At 41.0% G+C, this 26732-nt stretch overlaps 1 protein-coding gene and 1 pseudogene across 7 annotated transcripts in view; one reads left to right on the top strand and one right to left on the bottom strand.

Annotated features, from left to right (window-relative positions):
- The window catches only part of fli1 (Fli-1 proto-oncogene, ETS transcription factor), a 30332-nt gene extending 9437 nt beyond the window's left edge, over nucleotides 1-20895 (top strand). For 2 of the 6 annotated variants that reach the window (XM_084950595.1, XM_084950598.1), the window contains exons 2-9: nucleotides 1559-1770; nucleotides 2494-2648; nucleotides 3517-3720; nucleotides 10316-10384; nucleotides 16048-16107; nucleotides 16506-16565; nucleotides 17409-17456; nucleotides 17611-20893. In XM_084950595.1, coding sequence (XP_084806721.1) covers nucleotides 1559-1770; nucleotides 2494-2648; nucleotides 3517-3720; nucleotides 10316-10384; nucleotides 16048-16107; nucleotides 16506-16565; nucleotides 17409-17456; nucleotides 17611-18140 — 1338 coding nt within the window. In that variant the 3' untranslated portion in view covers nucleotides 18141-20893. Of the gene's footprint in view, nucleotides 1-1558; nucleotides 1771-2493; nucleotides 2649-3516; nucleotides 3721-10315; nucleotides 10385-16047; nucleotides 16108-16505; nucleotides 16566-17408; nucleotides 17457-17610 lie in introns of all 6 variants that reach the window. The other 4 variants (XM_084950593.1, XM_084950592.1, XM_084950596.1 and 1 more) reach the window with 4 other exon arrangements.
- A 2199-nt stretch (nucleotides 20896-23094) lies between these two features.
- On the bottom strand, nucleotides 23095-26732 carry LOC146373956 (ATP-sensitive inward rectifier potassium channel 1 pseudogene; annotated as a pseudogene). Its single transcript, XR_014802306.1, has 2 exons — nucleotides 26630-26732; nucleotides 23095-25017 (listed from the first exon to the last, which is right to left on the bottom strand). The product of XR_014802306.1 is annotated as an ATP-sensitive inward rectifier potassium channel 1 pseudogene (transcript).

Genomic DNA, 26732 nt, shown 5'->3' with positions numbered 1-26732 from the left:
ATTCTTTATCAGGTCCCAATCGTCCAAATAGCAAAGAGAAATTAAAAATGCATGCCATGAAAGAGTTCGGGTCTTAGGAGGTTAATGCATGTGCATACATGCATTTTATATATTAGTTAGTTATGCCATTGCAACAAGAGAAATGTGTCCTACAAAAAGAAAGTGCACTGAAATGAGGGCAAGTGAAAACTTTCCACTCGCATGAAATGCCTTAGAAGTGAATAGTAGTGAAGTTATGTGAGATCTTGAGGATTTCACTTTCATAAAAGCAACATTTTTGAGAATGCAACGGCTGCATGTTGGAAATATTGATCAATGAATATCAAGTAGCATTTTTTCCCCCCGAGGCAGATATCTGGCATGTTGGAATGAAATAATTCAGTCCTTGGGGATTAGACACGTCTCAGTCTAAGCTGTGCCATCACATCCTATCAGATCCAGATGCGCATCAGACCTAGGCCCGATCCTCAGAGGCATATGGCTGTAATGATTTCACTTTAAACTTTAGTTTTATTGTTTTGTTTTTCTTTCATTGTATTTGTTTGTTTTATTCTTGTCCACAAAGATAAATGGAAAAACGAATATAAAACTCATTCCATTCCTGTTAACATGTATACACATTCTGAGCACAGATCTGACTTGGTGACGTTGTCTTTCTCTGCTCCCTGTCAGACACAAACCGGTGACATCTTCATGTTAAAATGTGACCAGCAAACTCCATAATCCAGTCTTTACTTCCAAGACATTACATGAGGAGCATGTTGAAGCCGCATAGCGTTTCAGAGTTTGTTTTCTTTAATAAACTTACATTGCTCCAGCTGAGTCAAAGTAGAGGGGGGGTCACTGGAGCCGTGACCCAAATGCTTCTGTTGAGTCTTCAGCTGTGGGGAGAAGCCCAGCACCAGACAGGGTAGCCACACCAGGGCCTGACAGGGGGAATTTCAGGGTGCAGTGAAATTACAAAGATGGCGATAAGAAAAAAAATGATTACAGCCCAGGAATAAGAATTATTAGATTAGGATGCTGTTAACTGTTAGTTAGAAGACCCTTTTTTTTTGTTGTTGTTTTATATGGGAGCCACTAGGTGACCGCTGCTGGCCGTGTGTTTTGATTAATATTATTGTTATTATTGATGTTACTACACCAGAAAGCCCTGTGGCATCCTATCTGCATCTCCCCTACTCCACTGTGGGCATGATTGAAGTCATCGTAACATCAACAGGAAGCTGCAGCCACTACTCCTGTAAACACAAACCGCTGAGGATGCCAGACAGCGATATGACCCATAACTGCACATAATTACTGTAAACAAAAAATACACTAGAGATTTGAAATTTGACATCACAAGTTTCTGGATAGTGTCACCTAAGAAATTTGAGTCGCATTTGTTCATGTCAAGTAATCACTTTGATGTATGTGAAGCCAGAAGAGAAAGATATTTAGTATAGTGCAAAATTGGGATGCTAGAAAGAATAAACCCTACTATAACACCTCTACAGCTCACAAGCATTAAAGAGTTTTGAAAGAAATACCAAGGATTTGTTATTTTCACCTCCAGGAGGCGCTATCAGTGGTGAGTGAAGACCAGTCCTTATTTGAGCCTCCCTACACTGCTGCTGCCCCTCTACCCAAAACAGATATGACTGCATCTGGCACACAGGACTACGGCCAGACCCACAAAATCAACCCCTTACCCCCACAACAGGAGTGGATCAACCAGCCAGTGAGGGTCAACGTCAAAAGAGAGTATGAGCACATGAACGGATCCAGGTAATGACATGACAGCCACACCCTGTGGCATGCATTGTTTAGTGGAGATGAGTTTTTATGCACTTTTATCAGACATGCAAGCGGGTGATGAATTAAAAAGCAAAATCGACACAATGAGTTTCAGTTAGGCGTGGCTTTGGCTTTCATTCTCCAAGTCTCTCAAGCTCTCCTGGTAAGATGGAGTACCATTCACTGTTAGGTGTTTTTTAACTGTGTTGAGATGTGGTGAGTGCATTTCCTCAAACCATCCAGTAACTCCTTGCTCCAGATGGCCAGGGCTATTGTCATCGTAGAAGAGACCCCTCCCTTCATAATAGAAATGTTCGGCGTAGGATAAACATGATCTCTCAGATAAACGCTGTATTTATTTTCAGTGCTCCTTCCCTCTAATGGTACATGTGGACCCAAACCATGGCACATTATGCTGCTATGTGGATCAAACAGATCCACACTCATTGCAGGTTTTCAGGTTTTGCTTCTAATTTGTCACCCATTTGTATGACACTTCTGCTGCTGTTGTCATTTGTCATTCAGCGGGCCGTTTCTTTACCACAGCTAACCTTCACGTTTCACATCTAATCTTTGATATGCTTGGCTCAGAATATCTCGTGCCAAAGTCAATGGCTGGAAAGGAAATTCAACAACACCCAATTTATCTGCTGATAATATTTTTACAACTTACTTGGTGTGCATGTGTGTGTGTGTGCATGCATGTTTGTGCAGCAGGGAGTCTCCAGTGGACTGCAGTGTGGGTAAATGTAATAAGCTGGTGGGGGGTAATGATACATCTCAGATGAACTATGGAAACTACATGGATGAGAAGAACGCCCCTCCCCCCAACATGACCACCAATGAACGGAGAGTCATTGTACCTGCAGGTAAGAACAGATGTGTATAGTTAGGAAAAATTAATCAGGACATAAGAACAAAATTGATTACTATTGTTAGATGGCAGTCACTTGCCTGTTCTGGTATGATGTCACTAATGCTGAGGCACAATCTAATGAACCTAAGTAGATATATATATATATTTTTTTTACTATACCCTTTGTTTGAACACTTAGTTTAAGAAATTTGTCTTTCACTCAAAGTCCAAACAAAAGGCGTTTCGGTACGTTTCAGAATGCCAAACAGTGTGCCAAAAATGAGAACATCCAGATTATTTAATTAAAACTGAATGCAGACTTGGTAAATTTTTCATTTTTTAGTGTTTAGCTGATGCCAAAGGCCACTCATCTATTAACCTAATAGGAGCTCACTTGGATGCCACTCCTTAACCACAAAGTGGCAAGTTTGGGGTTTGGTTTCCAAATTGGCTGTGCTGTGTATCAGGCATGGGTCAAGTAACATTTGCAAATACTGAGTTTTCTTTGGTATCACAAAGTTAGGTCAATTTAATGATGAGATTCAAAAACGAATACTATTCTATGATAGATGACTGAACTAGGAATCTGCTCTGTTTTCATTTTACTTAATAAAGTAAAAGCAATATTTAGTATTCTGTCAAAACCACACAAACTGAAGTCTGTTCACCTCAGCATTATTATATGAAGCTAAATCACAACAACAGTTGCCTGAAGGCACTTTATATTGTGAGGTAAAGAGCCTGCAATAATACAAAGAAAATAGATACTGCCTTCAGTTTGTTTATTACTCCTCCTCCCTTTAACTTAGAGATATGTCTTTCCTGAGGTCTGCCCGCAACAGTCAGTAAAACCAGTCTCCTTTCCTTCTGCCGTCCTGCAGACCCATCACTGTGGTCCCAGGACCATGTGCGCCAGTGGCTAGAGTGGGCCATCAAGGAGTATGGCTTGTTAGAGATTGATACGGCAATGTTTCAAAACACGGACGGCAAAGAGCTCTGCAAGATGAGCAAGGATGACTTTCTACGGCTCACCACCATGTACAACGCAGAAGTGCTTCTCTCTCATCTCAATTATCTCAGGGAAAGTAAGTAAACTTTGGTAATTACTCGACGGGTCTCAGGCACAAATATAGGAGTGCAACAAAAAGTGTTTAACAGTTGAAAACAGAAGATAAAAAATAAATCAGAAAGTATTAAACACAGTGAAAAGTCAGCAATGCCATGCTGCGCTTCATTTTCCTTACTTTCCTTGTTTGTGTCTAAACCTGCATCACCATCCACGTTTGCCAAAGGGTGAAAGTCATTTAGTTCTTTTTCTTCTAGTTTTTGATTTGACGTGTGAATGAAAATGACCTTGTTTGCTCAGCATGAAAGAAAAAAAGGAATGTCACCTTTTTTCATTCACACTATGCTTGCATTACTAAATAAACAATGAAATTACTAATTTCTCTACGATAGCTAACACGTCTAAAGCACAGCATAGAAACCAAAAGGGTTTCTTTTCCCCTCTCCAGATAACCATCATCAACCTCCCCCACTACACTTTTATACCACATGGCCCACAGAAAGATGAAGCCCAGGTGCATTGCCTCAGGAATCACGCTAGGCTTGTATGTCCAGAGCAAAGAAAAGAAAGTTGATCTGCAATTTGCAATGGTGGCAGCTAAATTTGAGCCCCTTACCTTTGAAGAATATCTCGCCGTAATCCCCGCTTCATATGTTTCTGTGAGGAAGCGAAGCCAATTTTCTGATGCGGTATGCAAATGACATTTTAATATAAAATGTAACATCTGGTGAGGCTCTGGCTTGAATACATGCAGCGTGGTGTCGAGTTCGCATACTAAATATCAGCTGTGTGCTATAAAAATTAGCAAACGAGTGGCGCGATTGATGCACGTGTAGGGAACGGTCTGTCCCCATCTTTAAAAAGTTTGGATACTGTAGAATAGTTAGAGCTGCTTGTACCGTGGCTGCAGAATATCACGGGCAGCACACTGGGTGGAGTGACTGATGGCTTGACTAAATTTAACATTACTCTCAAAAAATTGCGATGGGCCTCAATGTGATGTAATGGGAACTGTATTTTGTGGGTGTCAACAGTTTTCTCTATGCACTGCGTCTGGGCAGAGAGAGATGCTTGTCATGAGTATAACAGCCTCATTGTGCAGCGGTGCAGCGGGTGGATCTGTCTGACCGCCACTGGGCACACTCCGCAGAGCAGTTTTCATTATGGCCAATGGCTGTGGGACTTAGCCACGGCTTAGGCGTGCTGCATCACGATTTTGCCCCATTTTTCTTTCTTTCTTTCTTTCTTTTGTGTGCTTTGGAGACAGAAAAGATGTCTTGGGAATCCTCTCCACTTGCCAGCTGAAATTGCTTTGTATTAATTCCTAACAATCAGCGAAATGGACGCTCCCTTTCCTGAGCTGAGTAACCCGTTTTAGCGCTGCAAGCGGGGTGAAGTGCTGATACTGTACCTGCATTACACATACAAAATTTTCCGTCTATTACAAATGTGATACAAATATCCAAAGCAGATCAGGCACTGAACACACTTTAGCCTACCAGCTTTCTGTTGCAAAGCGCCTGTCATGTCCTATTGCACAGTTTTTCATCTTATGTGGGACTTGCACAGATTTTACAGCTAGTGCTGCCTAAATCAAAAAGAGTATTTCCAGTTGTGAGACCATCTCCTGCCACGTGCCACGTATGAAAACATCAGATGGCATCCTGATTCTCTTGATACTGTCCGGAGCTCAAGTGTGAAAACAGTTTGTGAGCAAAGGAAAGGGGTCAAGGCTTTATGACGACCCTCACGGGGTGATAATTTAGAAATGAAAGGCTTTCTCTCGTCTCCCCCCACAGCACAAACAAACACAATCAGAGACTAGGAGTAACCCTGTCCAGAAAATAGACCTCTGTTTTCACTCACAAGAGCTGGAGCTGGGACTAGTTTCCAGGAGGCAGAGAAACAAAGAGAAAAGGGGAAAGGCTCAAGCAAGCCCTGGAAGTATTAGTGATTACAGGTCATGTGATCTGATTCACTGAATCTTTTCATTATCACCCCCCATCCTACACCCAAAAAAAAATAAAAAATAAAAAATAGATGGTCCAGAGGGATACTGCAATCATTTCATACACATCTGTGTGCACCATATCTGTGATTGGTTCTGTTTATTGAACCTCTGATTAACATTCCTCAGAGTCATTAGACCCTGTATGTACACTTGGTGAAGGGCGGGAGATGCACTTCCACACCCTACAGCCATACCATAACAAAACATTCCTGCCACGTCACACACACAGAAATACCGCTCAGACATCCATACTGGCGCAACCGCTGGCACAACCTGAACATCTGTCTGGCTTCCCAGCTGCTTACAGTAACAAGGGTAGTTGCCCGTGCATTATTTTGGCCTCGTTGTTGGTCACTTATCCAGATTTTCATAAGTGATGGCCGCCCACGCCCCAATGTGCTTTCAATTTGGGGCGCAATTTGAGAATTTGTTCAAATTAGTCTGTCAGGGAGGGGACTGCTGACTGTTTGCTTTATCGCACCCATGTAGGTCGGTTTGATACCACATGTGCTGGAAACGGAGCAGAGCAGCAAACCTCAGACAAGGAGAGACTGTATCTTCTGACACATAGAGATGCGAGGCGGAGAGAGAAGGGAGGAAGAGGGGGGAGAATTCAAAAATGAGCAGAGGGACTGGGGAGACAGAACAATCCAAAGAAGCATGTGAAGGAACATAATAGTAGGAGTTAAGAAATATGTCACTGACAGATAGGGTTGTTGCTTCAGGACAAAAACAGGAGTGTGTGTAAGCAAGAAAGGCAGTTATAGAAAGGGAGTGCGAAATTTAAAAAAAGAAGAAAGAAAAAAATTTGGTGGCTGAACTATTCCTTTTTGTTTTTTTGCGAAGAGTGTGGAAACGGTCCGAGATGGTCATGATTGAGTGCCATTGGAGAATAGCAATAGTTCTGTTTCCCAGCTGTCGCCGTTGCTTGTGTGTCTGGATGGATTTACAGCGAGGGAGTCCAGAAGGAGAGAGAGAGAGCGAAAGAGAGAAGGAGAGAGAGAGAGTGATAAGTCTGGGCTTCTGCACTGCTGCTGCTCGCTCGAGAGTGGGGGACATTCTCGAGCCCTCAATAGTTTATACAGACCATAAACATCTGGGCTCGCAGGCTGAGTAGGGAAAAAGGAGGTCTGGAGAACTCTCTCTCTCACACACACACACACACACTCTCTCTCTCTGTCTTTCACTCCTCTTTCTCCCCTCACAACATTTTTATTGAGCTCCCCTTGCATTAGTTCTTTCTATTGGCAGATTATCACTGGTGCAGAGGGGCTCAGCAGGCTGGCTCTGCGCCTTTTGCCGTTTGCTGTCTGCTGTTAGCCACCATTACAGTGCAGTCTGCGGCTGCTCACTCAACTGCTGGGGTTCGGCCACTTATGAGCTTCGCAGGAATTTATGTCTATATCACATTAGCATAAGTGGAAGTGGATAATAAGCAGTTGCTATTCGTGTAAACACTGAGATGAGCCTAGCTGTAATTGAAGCGAGATGTAGATAATACTTGTAAGTTTCCAGTTAAGAATACTGATGCCAGCCAGTTCTGCATATCTCGTTTTATAGTCCTGTTTTTAACATTAATGCTAATTGTTTTAAGTGATTTATATTTTTCCCATCATATCTTGGACTGGTAACTGCATGATTGCAGTTAGGAACAGCATATAAACTGTGGTCAGGATATTGTTAAAGTTAAGAATAGCGATTAAACATTTCTGAACATTTCACCTCTCACTTGTCCAATCAGATATGAGAGCACTGGATCCAGATCTCTCTAACGTTTCTAAATGGATCATTTGATGTTTGCGCCCATTTCACGCAACAAACTATCAGATATGTGAAGGTGTGTGGAGGGAGACAGGGTTGGATTGATATGTTATAGCTATTTTTGGCCCTTTTTTATGGCTATAAATACCTTCAAGCGGAGTCTGTCTAAAAGTGTTGACCATTAACCAATAAGCACTTTCACTTTAATACATAATGGAACATTTATAACCATTCTCTGGATTATTGGCAGGATGGGACGTAATCTTGGTGTCAACTTCACATAGTTTGACCTTTTTTCCACCAACAAGTCTAATCTAGCACTAGTCCCAAATATTTTCACTCAAAAAGGACTGATGCTGCTGGGCCCAAAGCTGAACACCCTGATTTCAGTGGCTGTGGGCAAGAATTTCAGTTTGTAGATACAACCCAAAGATTGCATCCACCATGGTTATCTTCTAATAGAAAACATTTAACATTTTGCTATTTGGCTCTGAAAGGGCATCACTGCAGAACTGGCTCCACATGAGCACTGGGACCAGAACTGGAACTATGTTGATGGAAAAGAGGCACTTGTCAGTCCATCAATTCATAACAGCCTCCACATAAAAAAAAAAAACTTTTGTCTGTACAACAATACCTGTGCATTTGATACTACCTGTTTTACCAGGGGTTTAATAAAGAACCTGTATAACTCTTCAGTTGGCAGACTGGTTTGGTAGCTTGAGGCAGTCTCGAAGTGTGGGCAGGAACTTCAATCTGTGCCCAACACAAATGTAATTTAATGAGAAGAGTGTTTTCTTTTTCTTTCAGTTACTTGCGAACAGTGCCATCGTGAAAGGAGGGTCATAAGTTAAAAAAACAATTCCAATACTTTGTAGTGGAAGACTCAGAAATGCCTCATATGAAATATGAAGCCAAGCAGCAGCGTTATCCAGTACAACTAAATGGGATGGCTGAAACTTATGTGCCCCCCTTTATGTGGCAAGGTGCCTAAAACAGGGTGACTGGGGACCCTGAGTTTGTTGACAAAGCTCAGACCACATGTTGAGGCAATGGTATCGTATAGCTACACAGAATAAACAGTACAGGGGGCTTGCCAGAGGTCCTACGCGGCGCTGTACAAGGCTTTAGAAATATCGATCAATGTTACGTGCACGTCAGGCGGCGCTTTCGTGAAACCAAACAGTCATACGAAGGAGAGAAAAGAAAACTGTTTGCGGGTGTTATGTAATCTTACAGAGTCTGAAGCAGATGTGATTGGAAAGGGAGAGCAAGAGAATGAGGGTCTCAAAGCTTGAACACTGGCCAGTCCTCCCACTGCGCTGTCAGATTACCGGGATGTGTTTGTTTTCGAAGAGAGGAAGAGGCCATCCAAATAAATAGGCAGCCCAGCCAAGGCTCCCTTCACCAAAACCGTCAGCTGTGGTGTTTCTCTAGCTCGCTCTCACTCACTCACTCAACCCTCCACTCGCTCTCACTCTCTCCCATACAGCAGTCCCAAATTTCTCTGTGGGATGGTTTGAGGTTTTCTTAGCAATGCTGCCTGTTTGCCTGTCTGGGTCAGACCACATATGTGGCACACAGTAGGAAAAGGGTTAACAGCCCCTTCCTCCTTCCTCCATCCCCTCTCTGTTCCTCGTTCTCTTACACCCTCTCCCTCATTCCAGAAGTCGGTGCTTCGGAGGCTCGTTTGCCCCTGTGAGCTTACGCTCTGCGTGTGGAATTATTTTTGTACGGGGGAGCTGCGTTTGATTGCCATGCAGGGACCCTTCCTCATACAATGGCTCCCCTGTTCTGAGGCCCCCATCCTTCTAAACTAGACCCAGAGCCTTGGGGGTGCCATGGAGTATAGGTGGAACTGGGAGGGGTGGGGACATTTGGAGGGTTAGAATACATTTGTGGAGCACCCCACATTACCCCACAGCCACCACTCTCCCCCCTTAAAAAAACAGACCCCTAGTCTGCCACTATGAGGCCCCAACCCACCACCAGCAGCACAGCACGTTAGTCGAGGACCTTGCATCAAATCTTAAGATCACAGACTTTCTGGATTTTTCTTTTTCCATTTGTACTTTAGCTCATTTCTCAGATTTCTCTGCACCACCCCACCAGAAAAGGTACGGTCCCTACTCAGCAACTTGCTGTTGCTGGCTCAGTGCTATATCTTGTCTACACTCTCCATGTAGTAACTGCTCTCGTGTTTTCTCTGTGCATTTTTGGGTCTGTTTTTCCACTCACTGATTTATGCCTGGGGGCAGCTAAAATTAAGAGAGCATTTTGGTGCCGCCCAGGGTGCCTGTGTAAGTGGAGGAATGCAGTGCAGAGTTCTGCTCCATAAGGTGAAATGAACAGGCAGCCATACAAGGACTCTTAACTCACTGTCTTGCTTTATTCAGGGGCAGTGGTTCCAGTTAAAATGTTGACATACTACAGGGCTTCCCCACCACTATTCAAAGGACAGACTGTGTGCTGGGTTTGCTTTATTTGAGAATAGAGTTCTTTGTCATTAATTAGCTTTCCTCTTAAAAAAAAAATAATTTAAGAGCAAAAGGTACAGAAGTGATCCAATGAAAATGGCTTCAGTGGCATGCCATAGATATCGAGCTGAACCTTCTACTGCCACCTGCTGGGAGTATTAGAAATTTGAGCTTTTTGTCACTCATACAAAAAACCTCTCATAGCAAATGCAGCAAATTTCAGTTCAAATGAAATATATTCTGCATGTATTCCTCAAGATACTTTATTCTAAAGTAAACACTTTATAAAGCAATGAAGACTCTTTAATTGTTTAAAAAAATCCAACAAAAATAATCTTACCATGCTCTCTTCTGTCTCATTGCAGGTAGCTCATCATTATCCTACAATACAACATCTCACACAGATCCATCACCACGCCTGGCTGCCAAAGAGGGTAGGGAAGTTTAGAAATTTTCTGTGCATTTCTCTCCACATATTTAGAGTTGTTTTAAATGCTGTATACAGACTGAACAAGGTGGGAATGGTGCAACCAAAGCTAAAGGTGATCGTGTAAGGCAAAAATATAAAATCCCCAAACCTGCAGGCTTCGCATGAAGAAAAGCACGCACATGTGAGAACAAACGCCACTTAACAAAAAGGAAGCACAATGCAGCCACCGATTGTTTCTGATGAAGCTCTGGGCAAGTACACCTTTTGTTTTGAGTCAGGCTGCTATTGCTATTCGGGACTACTACCTGAACCCGAAGAATAAAGGCATGTTAACAATAAAACAAAAGCAGAGTGCTGATGAGTTCTTTCCATAGCAGCGGGAGCATGAACAAACTGTAAATGTAGTAATTATGGAAAGAATCTATGTGAATGAAGCTGTTTACTGGAAGGACGGGCAGCACAGACAGGTGCCCGAGCAACAATGTGCTTGGTAAACATGACAGAAAGGGGCTGATTGGCTGCTTTAGACTAGACTAGAGGGGAAATAGGGGTTACATGTGTGAGTCTCTGATGAGTGAAATAGTGGCAGAAATCATGATAAGAGGTTAAGGGGACACTACACATAAAATATGCTATTGTAAGACAGTGTCCAGCAGCACTGAGACCCTTTGACTAATATATGTAGATATATATAAATATATATATAGCTTTTAATGAAAATCAAATGATAGTAGCCATTTTCAGCTATTTTATGTAAAACGTAGGCTTTAACATAAACTGTTAGCTGGTTTTATTAAGAGATTTAATGGTTAAGGAACCAATGTCTGATTAAAAACAATAGTGAAAATGGCTTTTTAAAAAAATGTTACCATACAAGCAGCTTGGCGTTCTCCACATCTTAATCTGGCCAAAATTTAAAGGACACAATGAACTAATTGAATTAGCAATACATTTTTAATAAAGCAGAAGAGGAGCGGTCAGAGGGACCAGTTCTAGTGTGCTAAGCCGAGAACAATGCCCCAAGCAGCTCAGGATGACGGTCCTTTTCCTCCCGATACCTTTTTCACCCTACAAACACTGGTGTGCTGACACGGTTCAGACAGGCGATAGCTTCGTATCTGTTTAGAAAAAAAAAGAAAAAACTACACATCCTTCACATAGGCTATATGGTGTCACCACCAGAGTCGAGAGAAAAGACTGCAATAACAATGATAGCCTTGCTAACAGGATGAGAGGCCCTATCAAGGCAGCAGCAGAGGAAATGCTAGGTCTGATAAGTGTCAGAGAATGCTCTCTGCCTCTCGCTCTATCTGCCTCATTGGTGAGAGTTCCAGGCCACGTAGTGGTTCTCGCCCAGCTTCATACTAATAGGCCATTGGGCAGGCCAGATAAGATTCTGCTCGGTCACCCCCGACCTTGGTCTTCCTGATTCTCAGCTCCAGGTATTTGGACTGGCAGGAATAGAGGGTCACTCCCATCAGCAGCATTTCCCTTTCTCAAGAGGTGATTTCTATTAAGTGCTCCTGTAACACTGCCTTCCTCTAACTGTGGCCTAAAACTCTGGCCTTAAGTAGAACACTTGTAGCATTTAAAACATGCTAACTTTTCCAAATTAAGGAAATACGACAGTGTTTTTGCTCGCACAAGTGTTACTTTCGTGCAGAGTTTCTGCTTCGGCAATAAAAGATGCGTTGCTTCAGGAGAAGCCTTTATCAGCGTTTGCTCAGATCAGCACTGCCAGATGTTCCACTTCATATTGCCTTTCGAGAGCAGTCAAATACCATACAGGCTCTTTGGGGTAGAGTAAGCACGAGCATACAGCAGGAGACAACCCTTAATCTGCCCCAGACTCTGCGGTGTAAAATGCAATGTTATGAATAAAAGAGAGCATATAAAACACGGAATGCAGCAGCTATGAAAGGACTCGTGCGCGCCGATGTGTGTGTGTGGCTCTCTCAAAGTCTGCGTCTGCTATTTGCCTGCTGATCTGCTTGTAAGTATGGGTTTCCTGCATATATATATATATATATATATATATATATATATATATATATATATATATATTATACTATGCCTTTGCATATCTTTTGGACGTGGACTGCATTATTCATGAGTGTAAGAGTTATAGGGTGTTGCTGGGAATTAGACATCATGTGACATCAACTAAACACCTACACTTCTAGTTGTAAACTACTTTTTTTTTCCGCCAGATTGATTTTTTTGTTTTTGTTTTTTTTTTCTCTTTTGTGGTTTCTGATCTATTAGCACAGCAATAAAATGTCGAAATGTTCTAAAAGCATTCATATCCTCCCCTGGCATGTTGAGGAAAGGTGATTCACCTTTTGAAAAGCATTTCCTCTGGTGCCAAGTCAAAGGCAAAAACAGCTTGAAATGCTTCATTACGTGCACAAACCATCTCAGATTTGTGTTTTTTCAAATGCTCACCTTGCTCTGTGCTAAATATAATGTAAGATAAACTGCGGACTTGGAAGCGAAAGCGTTTAATGTTAAGAGTGTTGCGAAGATGTTCCCCCTTTTTTTTTTCTTTGATGGTTTTCTGTTCCAGTGCACCCACTGTCTCCTCGCTGTGTCTAACTCCTGTACTTTGCCATCATTCTCCTCCTCTTATGGCTCCTTGCTCACACAGATGGCTTTTAAAGCACCTGTATTATGGGTATTAAAAAAGTTTACCCTGTCTGGGTTTCTCTCCTTGGCTCGGACCCTGGGTTAAAAACAGTCCACAGCTCAACTCTCTCTTTTTCTCCACTCATTCTCTATCCCGCTCCCGTTGCTCAGTTGCTCTTTCTCTCCCAGCCTACTTGCTGTCTTTCTTCTTCCCTCTGTGTCTCTCTCTCTTTCTCTCTCTCTCTGTCTAGCACTCGGGCCTTGTTTTGACTAACTGGTCCTGCAGTTGAAGTCTCCCAGGAGCGTGCACCACACCCGAGACCAGAGTGGAAACTGGCTCAAGTCGCAGTCAGAGCGAGGCCTGGAAAAATGAAGGCGGGAGAGGGGGGTGGGTGGTGAAGGGTGAGGCGGTTCTGTGTGTGCACAGTTGAGTCTACGTTTGTGTGGTTGCCCCCCCAAACCGCCGTGCATTGTGATTCTTCCTCCTTCCTCATGTTCACTTTCACTCAATCAATGAAGCTAAAACTTAATGCACAGTAGTGGTGAAAAGTGTATTTGCTGAGATTTTTCTTTGGCCAGAGAAAATAGTTTTGGTGGCAGATGCTACCAACCACTCAAGGTGTCTTAAGGCAGAAAACACACCCAAATAACACAGCTTCCCCTCTTCTTCTTCCACAGCTAACAGTAGCTGAGTTTGCAGCCATTGTTTTCTTTCCAGATTCCAAAGTTGTGTTTTGTCTGACTCTTTTTTTCATCATTTTTCTGTCCTGATTTTCTTCTTCACTTCTTTCTCTTCTGTACCTCTTTTGTGCTTTTATACCCTGACCGTAATTTGTCTGCTTCTCAGTACGTCTTTCTGCGATTTCCTCACTTCCACTCTCATCTCTCTCGTTCATCTGTGCCTCTCCCCCACCATCTCCTAAACCCCCTCTGCACGTAGATGGAGGTAACCCCGTCGTGTTTTTTCGGGGTGGTGGTGGAGGGACTGGCGGTGAGTAGAGGGGAAAAAAGGGCCAGTAAAACAAAGAGAGGTTGTCTGCAGGCGAAGCAGGCAGGAAACGCAAGTCTCTCAGGACTCTCCCCCAGTCACTGCTCCTTGGCTATCCTGCCAGCCCACACCAGATTGAACCTGACAGCCCCGTTGAGCCACAGCAGCCCGCTTGTTATTTATCCCTCCTCTCCTTCTTTTTGTCTTTCTCTCCTCATATACTGTCTTTTCTTTTATTCATTTGATCGTGTTCCAAATTCTTTTCTCGTTGCAAGCTCATATATGTTTAGCTTCATGCATCTGCCGTTGTTAACTCTGCAGGGGACACAGAGACAGGGACAACCTCTCTTGTTTGCAGATTGTAACGAGTCCTTTGCTGAAGCGTTTAAGGTTAAAAGTTGATATGATAGAACTTAGTGAAGAGAACAAGAGGTTCAACATGAATATAAAATGTGTTTAAAAAGAAAAATAACTAGAACCAGCCAAACTTGGGAAACGTTGTTTGTTCGCTCTAGTGAGATTAGGTTGTGCTCAGATGAAATAATCATTTGATGATGAATGTGTCCTCATTATTTATTATAAGGAAAACACCGATGCTAACATATTCTTGTCCACTGGAGGGCAGTGCCGCACAGTGTGTAGAAATGTCTGTCCCTGTAGTGAAGCCGATGATGCACAATTTGATGTCACTGGATGTTTTGTTTCTTGGTTTAGTTTGGTTTTTTCCCCCTTGGACTATATGAGGTAATATGGGTCAAGATGCTATACCCAAAACACATTTTTAAAAAAGCCAGGCACACTTACATTAATTACTTGATAATGTGTGATTTTTTTTCCCATAACTGAAATCTACAGACTTAGAAAAACACAGGAAATTACACTAAAATGAATTTAATAGTTTTATGTTTTTAATGACTGATATCTTGCAAGGATCTGATGAAATGGAAATGGAAGTAAATTTCCCATTACTTGTCAGACAAATCTAAGTCAAAGTTAACAAAGTCCCAGTTTAATGTCATCAGCTCTATACAAGCATGAAGAGAGATGAAATTGTGTTCAGTTGTTTTCACTTTAATCAGCATAGGAATCGTCTCAGATCTTTACAAAAACCAGCACACGATAAGCTTTCAAACATATCTGGTCTTAAAAAGTATCAATTCAGCATCTGATTTATCAAACAAGACAACTAAAGACTCGTCCCTCACTGATGGGAAATAGAATTGCCTCTTGACCTTCTAGCAGCTTGCTACTTCAAATCCCTTGTCATCGCCATTGCACCATCTCTATCTGCGGCCCTCTGGGAGCAGCGCTGCCGACAAAAAAAAGAATAAAAGAAAAAGTTGGCCGATCACGATAACACCGTTGAGCGCTACTCAGCATAAAGCACGTCTGGCCTCATCATATTTCCCCCTCGTGTTCTGACAATTGTTTGAACTGTTTTACTCCATAATAATACAAACCATCAAGGGTGCTGGCCAGGTGCACTCTGAGTATACAAGGGTGTTCACTGCCAGAGGAACGACACAGCCTCTGTTTTATCTGTTTGTGTCAGAGTGATTGATTGTTACTGGAAACTGTCCAGCTTCACACTCGGTTAGTTTGAACCACAGACACACACACACAGCAGGTAGAGCCCATGGAAACCGGGCCAGTTTGGCTGTTTGTCAAGGTTTCGTGAAAGCCGCATGTGTGGGAAGAGAGGATGATAGTGGATATCATGCACATGTATTGTCTTTGTGTGTCTCTCTGTTGTACGTTAATTTGCATCAGTCCCTTTCATTTGTGGTCGGGGTGTTGCAAGCTCTTTAACCAACTGTATTCTCTATAAAAGATTGTGCCATCTACATTTTAACCACCGCAGCAAGCCAAACAAAACCACATTTCCATGTCCAGATATCCTGTGAAGAACATTTTAACGATGTTTTGATGGATTTATTAATGCCCTAACTGTTGGCCAGCTGTAATTGTTAGGATTGGCTTGTGCACCATGGCATTTTATGAATTGTACTTAGCATGTTTAAAACTTTGTAACTTTGTCCTTTTGTTGTTGTTAGACCCTTCATATGATGCTGTACGGCGGACAGGCTGGTCCAACAACATGCACAGTGGCAAAGGTGAGGGCACACAAATCATCAATAATCTCTTTAGTTTTTTCACTGAACAGTAATGGTAAGTATGAGTGGAACAACTTACTGAGCAGGGGCATGATTCGTGACAAACCCAATCATTTGTTATGGGGTGGAGGTTAAATAGTTTTCAGATACCCTTTAATGCAACTCTGCAGCATGCGAGCAGCCCTTCCAGAATCCACAGAGAGTCTAGACATGTGGGACAGCCTCCTAAAGATTACACTCGGCCAAAAGAAGCCACTCATACCACCAGCTACTGCCTTATTTACTTTGGACCACTGCTGGCATTCCTTTAAGATGTGTATATTGGTTATCTGCAGAGCACCCCTACTGATGTTTTCTGTGTCTCTCTTGTCCCCCACTTATTCCATTTCTCTCTGCAGGCTCGCCAGTGGTTATTCAAAATGTGACCAAGTCCACTGAGCAACCCAGAGCTCAGCCAGGTACTGGCTTACTTGGTGTCTTTCTTGACCTACTTAGTATAAGCACAGACTCAAATCCGAGTCATACCAGCTTGTCTGTTGTGCCGCTTGTTCTGACAGATCTTTCTTTTAGTCTTTCAGTCGAGACAGTGAAGCATAATCACTCTGTGTTTATCATAGCATTATATATTCTAAGATCCTGGTATTTTGTGTTTGTTTACTCGACTGATTCTGCTAAAGCTTCTCTTTAAATCCTCCAGCCTTAAGCAAAGTGTTTACTGACACTTACCAACAAGTGTAGTTGCTTCTTCTACTTGCTTTATTATTTGACAAACTTCAGCGTGTAATACTAATTTGTTTTGTCAGTGTTGCTGTTAGTTGTGTTTACTTCATTTCAAATGTAATGACATGAAAAAAGCTATAAAAAGTGAAATTGTATCGATTCATCCAAATCCACCTATTTGAATGGTTGATTCATTTGTTATGGATACTAGCATGATAGGATAGATACTTTAGAGTATCTACAGACTAAGTTCAGTGTGTCATGCACTATGACAATTATTTGAAGTTGAAAGGTGTATTTTATTGTATCAACTAATAATTGTGGAAAGTAAATATCATAATGATTTATTTGTCATTGAAATGTGTTTAGAATTTGCAAATTAATGATGAATCATTTCATAAATCATGAAACATAATTTATGGTATGGGTAATGGTATCAGCAGTACTGGCCCTGTATTTACTTGGTTTTACTTGATACCAAGTAAATTTTGGAGATAACCCAAAGAATCTACAGTATCGCACAGCACTAATTGCCATAATACTAGTTGTGATGACTCACAAAGCTCTCCTTTTGCCCACAGACCCTTACCAGGTTCTGGGTCCCACCAGTAGTCGTTTAGCCAACCCAGGTAAGTCTCTCACCATAACCAGGTTTTCAATTCAGCAGCTGTAAAAACACACTTTCTCCTAAACCTTTGAACAGCAATGTTAGTATCTAACTGTGCTTCCAGATGGATGAGAAAGCAACCATGCCTGAACGTTTGCTCTTGTGTTGTCCAATAGGCTCAGGTCAGATCCAGCTGTGGCAGTTCCTCCTGGAGCTCTTGTCTGACAGTGCCAATGCGGGCTGCATCACTTGGGAGGGCACCAATGGCGAGTTCAAGATGACAGATCCAGATGAGGTGGCGCGACGCTGGGGTGAGCGCAAGAGCAAGCCCAACATGAACTACGATAAGCTGAGCCGTGCCCTGCGCTACTACTATGACAAAAACATCATGACCAAAGTGCACGGCAAACGCTATGCCTACAAGTTCGACTTCCATGGCATCGCTCAGGCGCTGCAACCGCACCCGACCGAGTCTTCTATGTACAAATACCCCTCGGACCTAGCCTATGTGCCTTCCTACCACACCCACCAGCAGAAGGTCAACTTTGTATCCCCGCACCCTCCATCCATGCCAGTCACCTCCTCCAATTTCTTTGGACCCACTGCTCAGTACTGGAGCTCGCCCACTGCAGGCCTCTACCCCAACCCAAATGTTCCTCGCCATCCTAACACGCATGTGCCATCCCACCTGGGTAGTTATTATTAAAACCACCCTTTCTGATCATCCACCACCCCTTGAACCTCCCCTGGCCCACACCATTTGCTGACATGCACTCTCAATGACGCCAAACCAATGAAGACTGAACTGACAGAGGTATTTTGTCCTCTGAAGAAATTTGATCCAAAATGAAGGATGATTAAACTAAAGGATTTTTTTTGTATGATTATATAAACAACTGGATATTAAGGTCCAAAAAATGGAATACTACTTACCTTTAAATGACTACCAAGTTTTTTGTTTTTTTTTATGATATATGGACATTTATCTGAGTTTCATGTGCCTTTTCCTTCCTCCTGAAAGCTGCACCTACAGTAGCTGCAAGTGGGTGTTCAAGAAGCTTCCTAAACCAAAGCCTGAAGACAGAAGATACCCCGCAAGTCTGTCTGCCTCATCTTCCCTTTACAGTACCAGACATGGGCCTATTACTTATGGGTCTCAAAAAGCATCCTTCTCAGTATGTACCTTGTCCTGTAAAGCATCTGCCTTTTCATTCATCTAAAGCCTTGACAGGATTTCTTATTCCCACTACATCTAACCTTCTGTTTTGACTGTCTATGTTTTTTTGTTCTGTTAATCTGCATGTTTTCATGTGTGTGTGTGTGTGTGCATGTGGAGAGTCTTCTGGAATTCGCTGGACAAGAAGGAGCTCTCATTGAGGTGGACTTTTCTCAGCACTGAATAAAATTTGGCAACTGGAATATGCCATTCACTATGCCATTTAACTTATCCTCCAAACTGGAAGGCTAGAGAAGAGTTGAATGCAGTTAAGAGGGAAGCGCTGTATGTTTTTGCTGATTTGGGTCAATTCAGTTGCTTAAAATGTTTTCTTGTGAGTTGTTTGCGGCGTTTGAGCTAGGCTAAGTGTTGACTCGATTGTGCCAGGAAAGCTGAGTCAAGATATAATTGCAGTAATTTGTTACAATAATTCAACGTAGGTCAGATGTTTTCACTCGGGGCCACACATTAGGCTATTAAATGTTTGCAGAGTCTTCGCATTTTTCAACCGTGCCATTTCCAGATGTGTTGTCGCTCGACCGTGTCAGTATTAATGTGAATGTCTTCTGGTTTGTGAATTTTTTTAAAAAAGGGATACCCTTTGGCAAAAATCTAAATTTGTCAGAAGTATTCATTTTTATTTTTAAACGTTTGATGAAAAAAAAGTAATTCCTTCACACTTGAGATCATGGATATAGAACACGAACGTGCCTTTTTGCAGATGTGGTCATGTTGACGTGTAGATGTTATCAACTGCCATTTGGTGGCTATTTATTTTCTATCCAAAATTGTCTTAAATGTTCTTCTATTTTGAATATGTGCTGTCCTGAAAATCCTGCCATGCTTTAACTGCTGATTTTGTATTTTTTTTTTTTTTACCATATTTTGTCTATTCATTAAAGATGAGACAGCACTTCATCTTAAAGTGCACGCAATGAATTATCACACCACAAATCTGACAATTTTGGACTTTGAAATGGACTCTGACAGTAAAAGCTGCCGTGGTGTCTCTTTACTCTTTGTAGGCCAGTCACGACCATATAGGTCAGCACAGTAGATGTGGCTATGCATCAAGTCATGTTAATAGACAGTTAAGTTGCATTTTTTTTTTTCACCAGGGCTGGATCCTAATTTGAGAGTAACATGTGTGTCTGAATGTTAGTTTCTCACTGATCGTAAAGCCCAGCTAAATGCACATGAATCTCAAGTCAGGATTTCATTACCACAATGTAAGAAGACATATCCATCTTCATGTGTTCAAAGCTGTTAATATCGGAAGTATTCCTTTAGCGTAACTGAGAATGGACACTTGAATATAAATTACCTGGGAACTTTATCAAAGAACAAATCCGATAAAGTATGACGAGACGAAGCAAAGAAATCCTCAGATTCGCAAGCGCTGTGCGTTTGTCAGACCTATTTTTTATTATTTTATAAGCATCAGTCAACTAGGCATTAAAGCAACTTACTGTATAAATTATGCAGAGTTATTTTCATATGTGAGACAGTATTAAAAAAGTCAAGAAAATTAATACACGAGTTGACCTCGGTCAAAAATGCAAAACTTTTAAGTCCATTTCTGCTAGGTGGTTTGTTAAGCCTTTTAAGCGTTTTTATATCTGTACATTTGGGCAATACATTTTACCTTTTTGTTTTTTTGGTTTCTCTTTATTGTTATTATTTCTCAAGTTAGTTATAAAATCCTAAGTGCCATTAGGTGTAAACTATATTTTTGTGTATTCCCAAAACCATGAATGCCGCTTGAATGATAACCCGATGGCCGGGGATTCCTTTACTATATATGCAACGTGTGATCATGATGCCTTGTTTCCATTGCCAATCACTTTTCTTGCCAAATGACAGAGTTTCAGGTATTTTATGCAAAATAATACTAACAGTATTATTATCCACGATTAATTTCTTTTGACGATTTATAACATTCAGTGAGCAAATTGAAAGGAGAATATGATTTGTAGTATAAAGAAATTATTCTAATGCACCCTGACTATTCAAGTTTCACAAGCATTATCAATGAAAAGGGATCTCTGCTACTTCATATATGCAATGTATTTTGGATATCAAATATGTATATATATATATATATATATATATATATATATTTATATATATAAATATATATATATATAGTGTATGTTTTACAATTAACCAATGTATTATTGTTATTATTGTCATTCCTGCAATGTATGAAGTAATACCTTTTGAAAAAGGGCTTTTGTATAGGAAAATGTGACAAAATAAATATTTTTACCTCTCAATTAATGCCCTGTTGCCTTTCTGTGGTTTCACCAAAAAGTGAGTGCTAATAAAAACAAAGACTCAAAGAAACCGCATCTCTAAAAGCACAGTAGTGTAATCTTGACAGTAGCTTGCATAATTACACAATACATCTCCGTTTTGAGTTTGAATTTTTTTTAAATATATTTTGCAGAGATGCATCTGAGTTTCATGTGTCTTATTCATCCTCTTGAAAGATGCACCGAGAATTGCAACTATTTACACACATTTCTTCCTATAGGTCAAAGTTAATGTGTTATATTTGTTTGTCATGGTGAAATCTAATCATTTATGTGTGCAGATGCAAAACTCCTTAGTTTTAATTAGGTCAGAGCAGTGTGAGACTTCTATGTGTCTTCATGGGTTTTCTGAAGGCAGCCTAAAATAATGTTTTTGGCAGTTAGCATCTGTGCATGCTGTCTGTGTCAAACAGCAGCTATGTGGCAGCATGTGGGAGCATACTGGCTAAAATGCATATAATGGAGGCGACCGTGGCTCAGGGGATTGGGAAGCTCATCTGTAACCGGAAGGTTGCCGGTTCGATCCCCCTGGTCCTTGTGTACTTGGGCAAGACACTTCACCTACAGGTGATGGCCAGAGGGACTGATGGCACGATATGGCAGCCTTGCTTCTGTCAGTCGGCCCCAGGGCAGCTGTGGCTGCAACTATAGCTTGCCTCCATCAGTGTGTGAATATGAGAGTGAATGAATAGTGGAATTGTAAAGCGCTTTGAGCGCCTAGAAAAGCGCTATATAAATACAATCCATTATTATTATTATAACAGGGAAAGAGAATCGCCATCGGTGTTGGTCAAGTTACTTGAAAAAAGTAATCAGTAACTAATTACTAATTACTTCCCCCAAAAAGTAATCCTGTTACTTTCCTGATTACTTATTTTCAAAAGTAATTAATTACTTAGTTACTTTTTAAAAACACAATTTACAACCTGAATAGGTAATAAAGCGATAGATCTTTCAGCCCAATTCTACTTTTTCTGCATAATCCATCAAATAAAATGTAATCAAATGGAAAAGTCTCTTTTTAAAACTTGTTTTATTAGTTTTAATCTTTTAACTTTATGCATCAAGCAAAAATTAAATTATATGCAACATTCTCTGACTGGAGGAAATTTGTTTAACATTTAAACCTATTTTCTGCACATTCCAGCGCATAAAATAAAATATTTTTCAAATAAATGCAAGTGAAACACAGCAGAAAATAAATAAAATCAAACACTCAGCGGTCTTGTTGCTCTATTTTCACCTGTATAGCAGGCGGATGTTTGCCCTGGTGCAGGTGTGCTGCAGCGGTCAGTGGAAGAATCTGCGAGTTTGTCTGTGAATTTCCCATGCTCGGAAGTAAAAAGAAGTTTTCTTCCCACGCAGTGAACAGCGGACGTTAATGTTTTTGTCACTTTTTACGGAATCAAACTCAAAATAAGGTCAGTACTTCCACGCTTTAAACACTGCACGCTCATACTCTCTTCCGCACTCGATATATTATCCATTGTTGATCTGCACACAGCTGTTGCCACAAACGTCGCACTAGCTTACGTCATTGTCATGAGACACTCTCGCAAAAAAATCACGGTTTAAGTAACGCAGTAACACAGCGTGCTTACGGGAAAGTAACAGTAATCTAAATACCGTTTTTGCAATAGTAATCCCTTACTTTACTCGTTATGTGTTACTGCCCATCTCTGATCGCCATCACAGACATTTTTTTTAATTGAAATATCATTCTGGAGCATGTACCATCTTTATTTTTTTCTAGTAATTTCACTTATTGATTTGCAACATCATGTTCAGACTTTTACATGAGAGCATATGCCTGGGAACAGAGAGCTGCTCTGGGGTCTACCTTAATAATGAACTGTATGTGGTGCTGTTTCTCCAAATAGTGAATTTTGGTTTCATGTTCTGACCCTGAAATCTAAATAATGGTTTTGTAAGCTCCCAGCTGTCATCTCGTGAATTCTTACGCTAGTTTGTCTTTTCCTTCCTGTTTGATGTCACAACTTTACACTGTGTACAGCTAAAACAGCCACGGTAGAGGTTGGCACCAGTCACAGTATGTGCTTTGACCTTTTGTGATCACAAGTCCTTGTAAGGAGCTTTGATTCCTTCAGATGGACAGTAGAAACAGTAAAATGGCACAAACGCTGTATTTGGGGTGATTTTTTTTTTTATTAATATCAACATTTTCTCCCTGAGAGAGAATACAAAAAGACTTTACAAACACAAATGCATACTGTACTCAGTGCTGCACGCTTGTTTCCTGCGAACTTTGTTCACTTCATTTAAAAAATACAAAGAAACAAACAAACAGAACAGACACGAAACTATATAAACTAGTGTTGAAAAGACTTGCACCAGTATCCAACCATTTGCCTGTACCTCAGAATCTGAATAGTTAAGAATATTCCAGTGTTTCAAGTTCATGTGTCAATTCTTCTACACGCTATGGCAGTACTTAAAGAAAACTTAAACTTTGATGTTTTCTCACCAAAGGCCACAACATTGCTTCTTCAACTGCATTGTGAGGGTTAAATACAGTTTTACACATTGGTTTGTTTTTCTTCATGTCCATGCTCTATGAACCTGAGGTGAGGCAAGTGGTAAAACAGAAGAGCTTTTCTTCATTTAAAGCAGGAGCATACTTTGTTCCTGCATTGAAGCGTGTTGTATAACCAGGCCTCCCTTTTTGAAAACAGGCTTATGGTCAGCAGACAGTGGCAGGTGTGGTTTTATATCTAAATAGTTCACAATAATGCTATGGAATTGATGGTGGCTTAAAAAAACACACACACACACACACACACACAAAAGAAGTGCAAGTAAGCAGATTTCTTTACTTCATATCTAAATGCTACACAATGTGCTGCCATTTCTATTTGTGTTGCTTTCCACCTCTTACATTTTGGTGGCATCTTGGGACTCAGTGATTTCTATCACCTCAAAGCCGGGATTGTCTTGTCCTTCTCTGGAGTGGTGATGATGACCCTTGATATTGTGGAAACAATAGGCGCAGTGTGCAGTGGCTACTGGCACCACTTTGGAGAAGTTGGAGAAATCGACTCTGTATTTGTTATCCCTGCTCCTTGAGATGATGGGCAAGAAGCTGTAGCCCCACATAATTTCCCGAGGAATATAGGAGGTCCGCACTTGACAAGAAGCACTTGTGGACTCCGCTGTGCCGTCCAGGAAGACGACCAGCTCAAAGTCTTGATTGTGGAGTGTGTCAACTGCAACCTCGAAGAAGGGGCTGCTTTTGTCGATTATGTGATGGAGAGTGAGAGGACAAATAAAGAAGAGGTTGTCCTTCCCAGCATCCACCATAAAATCAATGTTCACCTGGTCCATGATTATCGTCTCTCCATCTTGTGTGGTTGTCGTTCTCAGGAGTTTACCGTAGATCTGGCTGCCAATCATCAGACTCTTACGTAGGTTGGCCACTCTGATTGAAAGGCAAAGATAGTCATTTCTGGGGCTAATCACAGCCATTGGACTAAATGAGATGGTTTTAGCTCTCTTTTTAGGTAAAGAGATCTTGGCCATTATAAGACCACACATGAAGCAATTAATAATTGCTCCGAGGACTGACTGGATAGTGACAAGAGCAACAGCACCCGGGCAGTGAGGTGTGAGTGCTCGTACGCCGTACCCAATAGTGGTCTGTGTTTCAAGGGAGTAGAGATATGCTGTGGTGAGTCCTGCAACACCCCAAACACACGGAGTGTGATCTGGTGAGGGGTTTTGCCAGGTCAGATCTCCATTATTACGCACAATCCAGTACCACAGCAGACCGAAAATGAACCAGGTGAGGGTGTGAGTTGCAGTGAAATTGAAGAAAACGAACCGCCACCGGGCCTCCACCAAGGTGGTCCAGAAATCTGCCAGGAAGGCAAAGTGTTTGCTGTACTTGACGTTTCCATATTCAATGTTGCAGCGGCCATCTTTGGTCACTAGCCTGGTCCTGTGATTTCTTCTTTCATCCAGATACTTCCTGATTCTTGTGCCTATGGATCCACACATTTTGTTTTTTGTTTCGTTTTGTTTCACGAGCCAGCAGCCTAAAATACAATAAAATAGGAAATGATGTAACGTGGATATGCACAACATGTAAATACGTAATAGCAAATCATTAAACAGTCTCTAGACCAAAGATGCTATGATAATGACAAAAAAATATTGAGAAAAATAAATATGCTCTGCACTTGTTATAATAAAGAAGAATATAAAACTGACTAATAATCACTTAGTTTCCTTAATATTGACAAAAAGATATTTTTAGCACACAATTTGAGTTCTATATTCAATTTGAAACATAAAAAATAATGAAATAACATAATTGTAAATGAAAAAACAATCATTCTTGAACTTTAAGAGGCAGATTTTATATTTTATTTCAGGGCTTTTTCTACTTTTTGATACCCTGTTGAAAGATTTTACTCCTTGCCCCATGATTAGCTGAGTCTCACTGTAAACTCCCTATGCACAGCCTCAAATGTTCCAAGCTTCCCTGTCCCACAGTAAATTTAATCATCACTGAATGCCTGTAATCCTAAATGCAGCACTGCAGTGGAGTCCTGACATTAATGAGAAACAAAAGTTTCCACTGAAGCATAACATGTAAGTGTTCCAAATAAACCAAATAATTCGGGAACTTTGGTCCTACGCAAGTGTCTAAACACAAGGATCATCTTTGTTTGCTGAGTTTCAATGTAGCATAATTTAACGTGGCATTAAAATAATTTGAGCAAACCCAGCCTGAAGGGGAACAGCTCACAGGCATAACAATCTTTGACTTTATTCAAGCTTTTAGTTCTCTCATAAGTCTGGTGCTTGATGGATGGTAGCTGGCAGTGTTGGCTGTACAGAGGTTTCCAAATAAGTATGGCCTCTGTTCTTGCCAAGCCATGCAAACAGCCATTTGGATCACGCTGTGCTTGTTAGCAAGTGTGAAGTAGGACAAAAAAGTCAGTACAGCGAGTTTATTTTTTTGTTTGCAGTCCTCAAAGCTCAAATCGTGACATTTTGCCAAAAGAAATCTGATAATTACACGCTGTTGCTTGTTGGCAAGCTTTAATGCTTTTAGAAGCAAACCTAGTCATTTTACACCTAATCATTAGGTCACCATGTTGTCATGCTGTAACAAGATATGTGCTAAAGTAATTTCAAATTATACAGGCTTTTTAATTGCAGATATGATAAGTACAAAAAACAGGTAGAATCACAATTGAAAACGTGACATAGAAGAGAACTCTTGATATGCGTCCTCATAGCTTTAAATGTACATTAAAACTGCTTAAAGTTTAAAATTTAAAGCATAGTATATTAGAAGTTTAGTATATTCAAAGTTTAAATGTAATTCATGTTTGTAAAGCAGTACATGTACATTTCTGTATTTTATTTTTTCTGTAGTGAAAATTTAGTTCGTGGATTTTTTTTTGATTGAGCAATTGTTGCTGTGACTGAAATGCTGTAGCAAAAACACTTAAAGCTACCCATAAAAAAATCACGACTGGTATGTTATGTATGTTTTTTGTCTAATATGTACATTGCTGTGGTAGAAACAAACCAAAAACAGGTCACGAGTGAAGTAACCTTGTTAAACTTCCTTGAAGTAAAAATGTACATGTGAAAATTCATACTTTAAAATAAAAGACCTGAAGCCAAACTCACCGAAGTGAAAAGTTCACGTCGAAAAGTCAGTTTCGTCTCTGTCTTTCTTGCTTCCAGCTGATTGGGACAGTTTAGGCGTGTCCCTCTCTTGTGCTTGCTGATC

The sequence above is a fragment of the Perissodus microlepis genome, chromosome 14, assembly GCF_051167445.1.
Source record: "Perissodus microlepis isolate ML-2025 ecotype Zambia chromosome 14, ASM5116744v1, whole genome shotgun sequence".
NCBI lineage: Eukaryota > Metazoa > Chordata > Actinopteri > Cichliformes > Cichlidae > Perissodus > Perissodus microlepis.
This window is presented reverse-complemented; position numbering and strand designations above follow the sequence as displayed.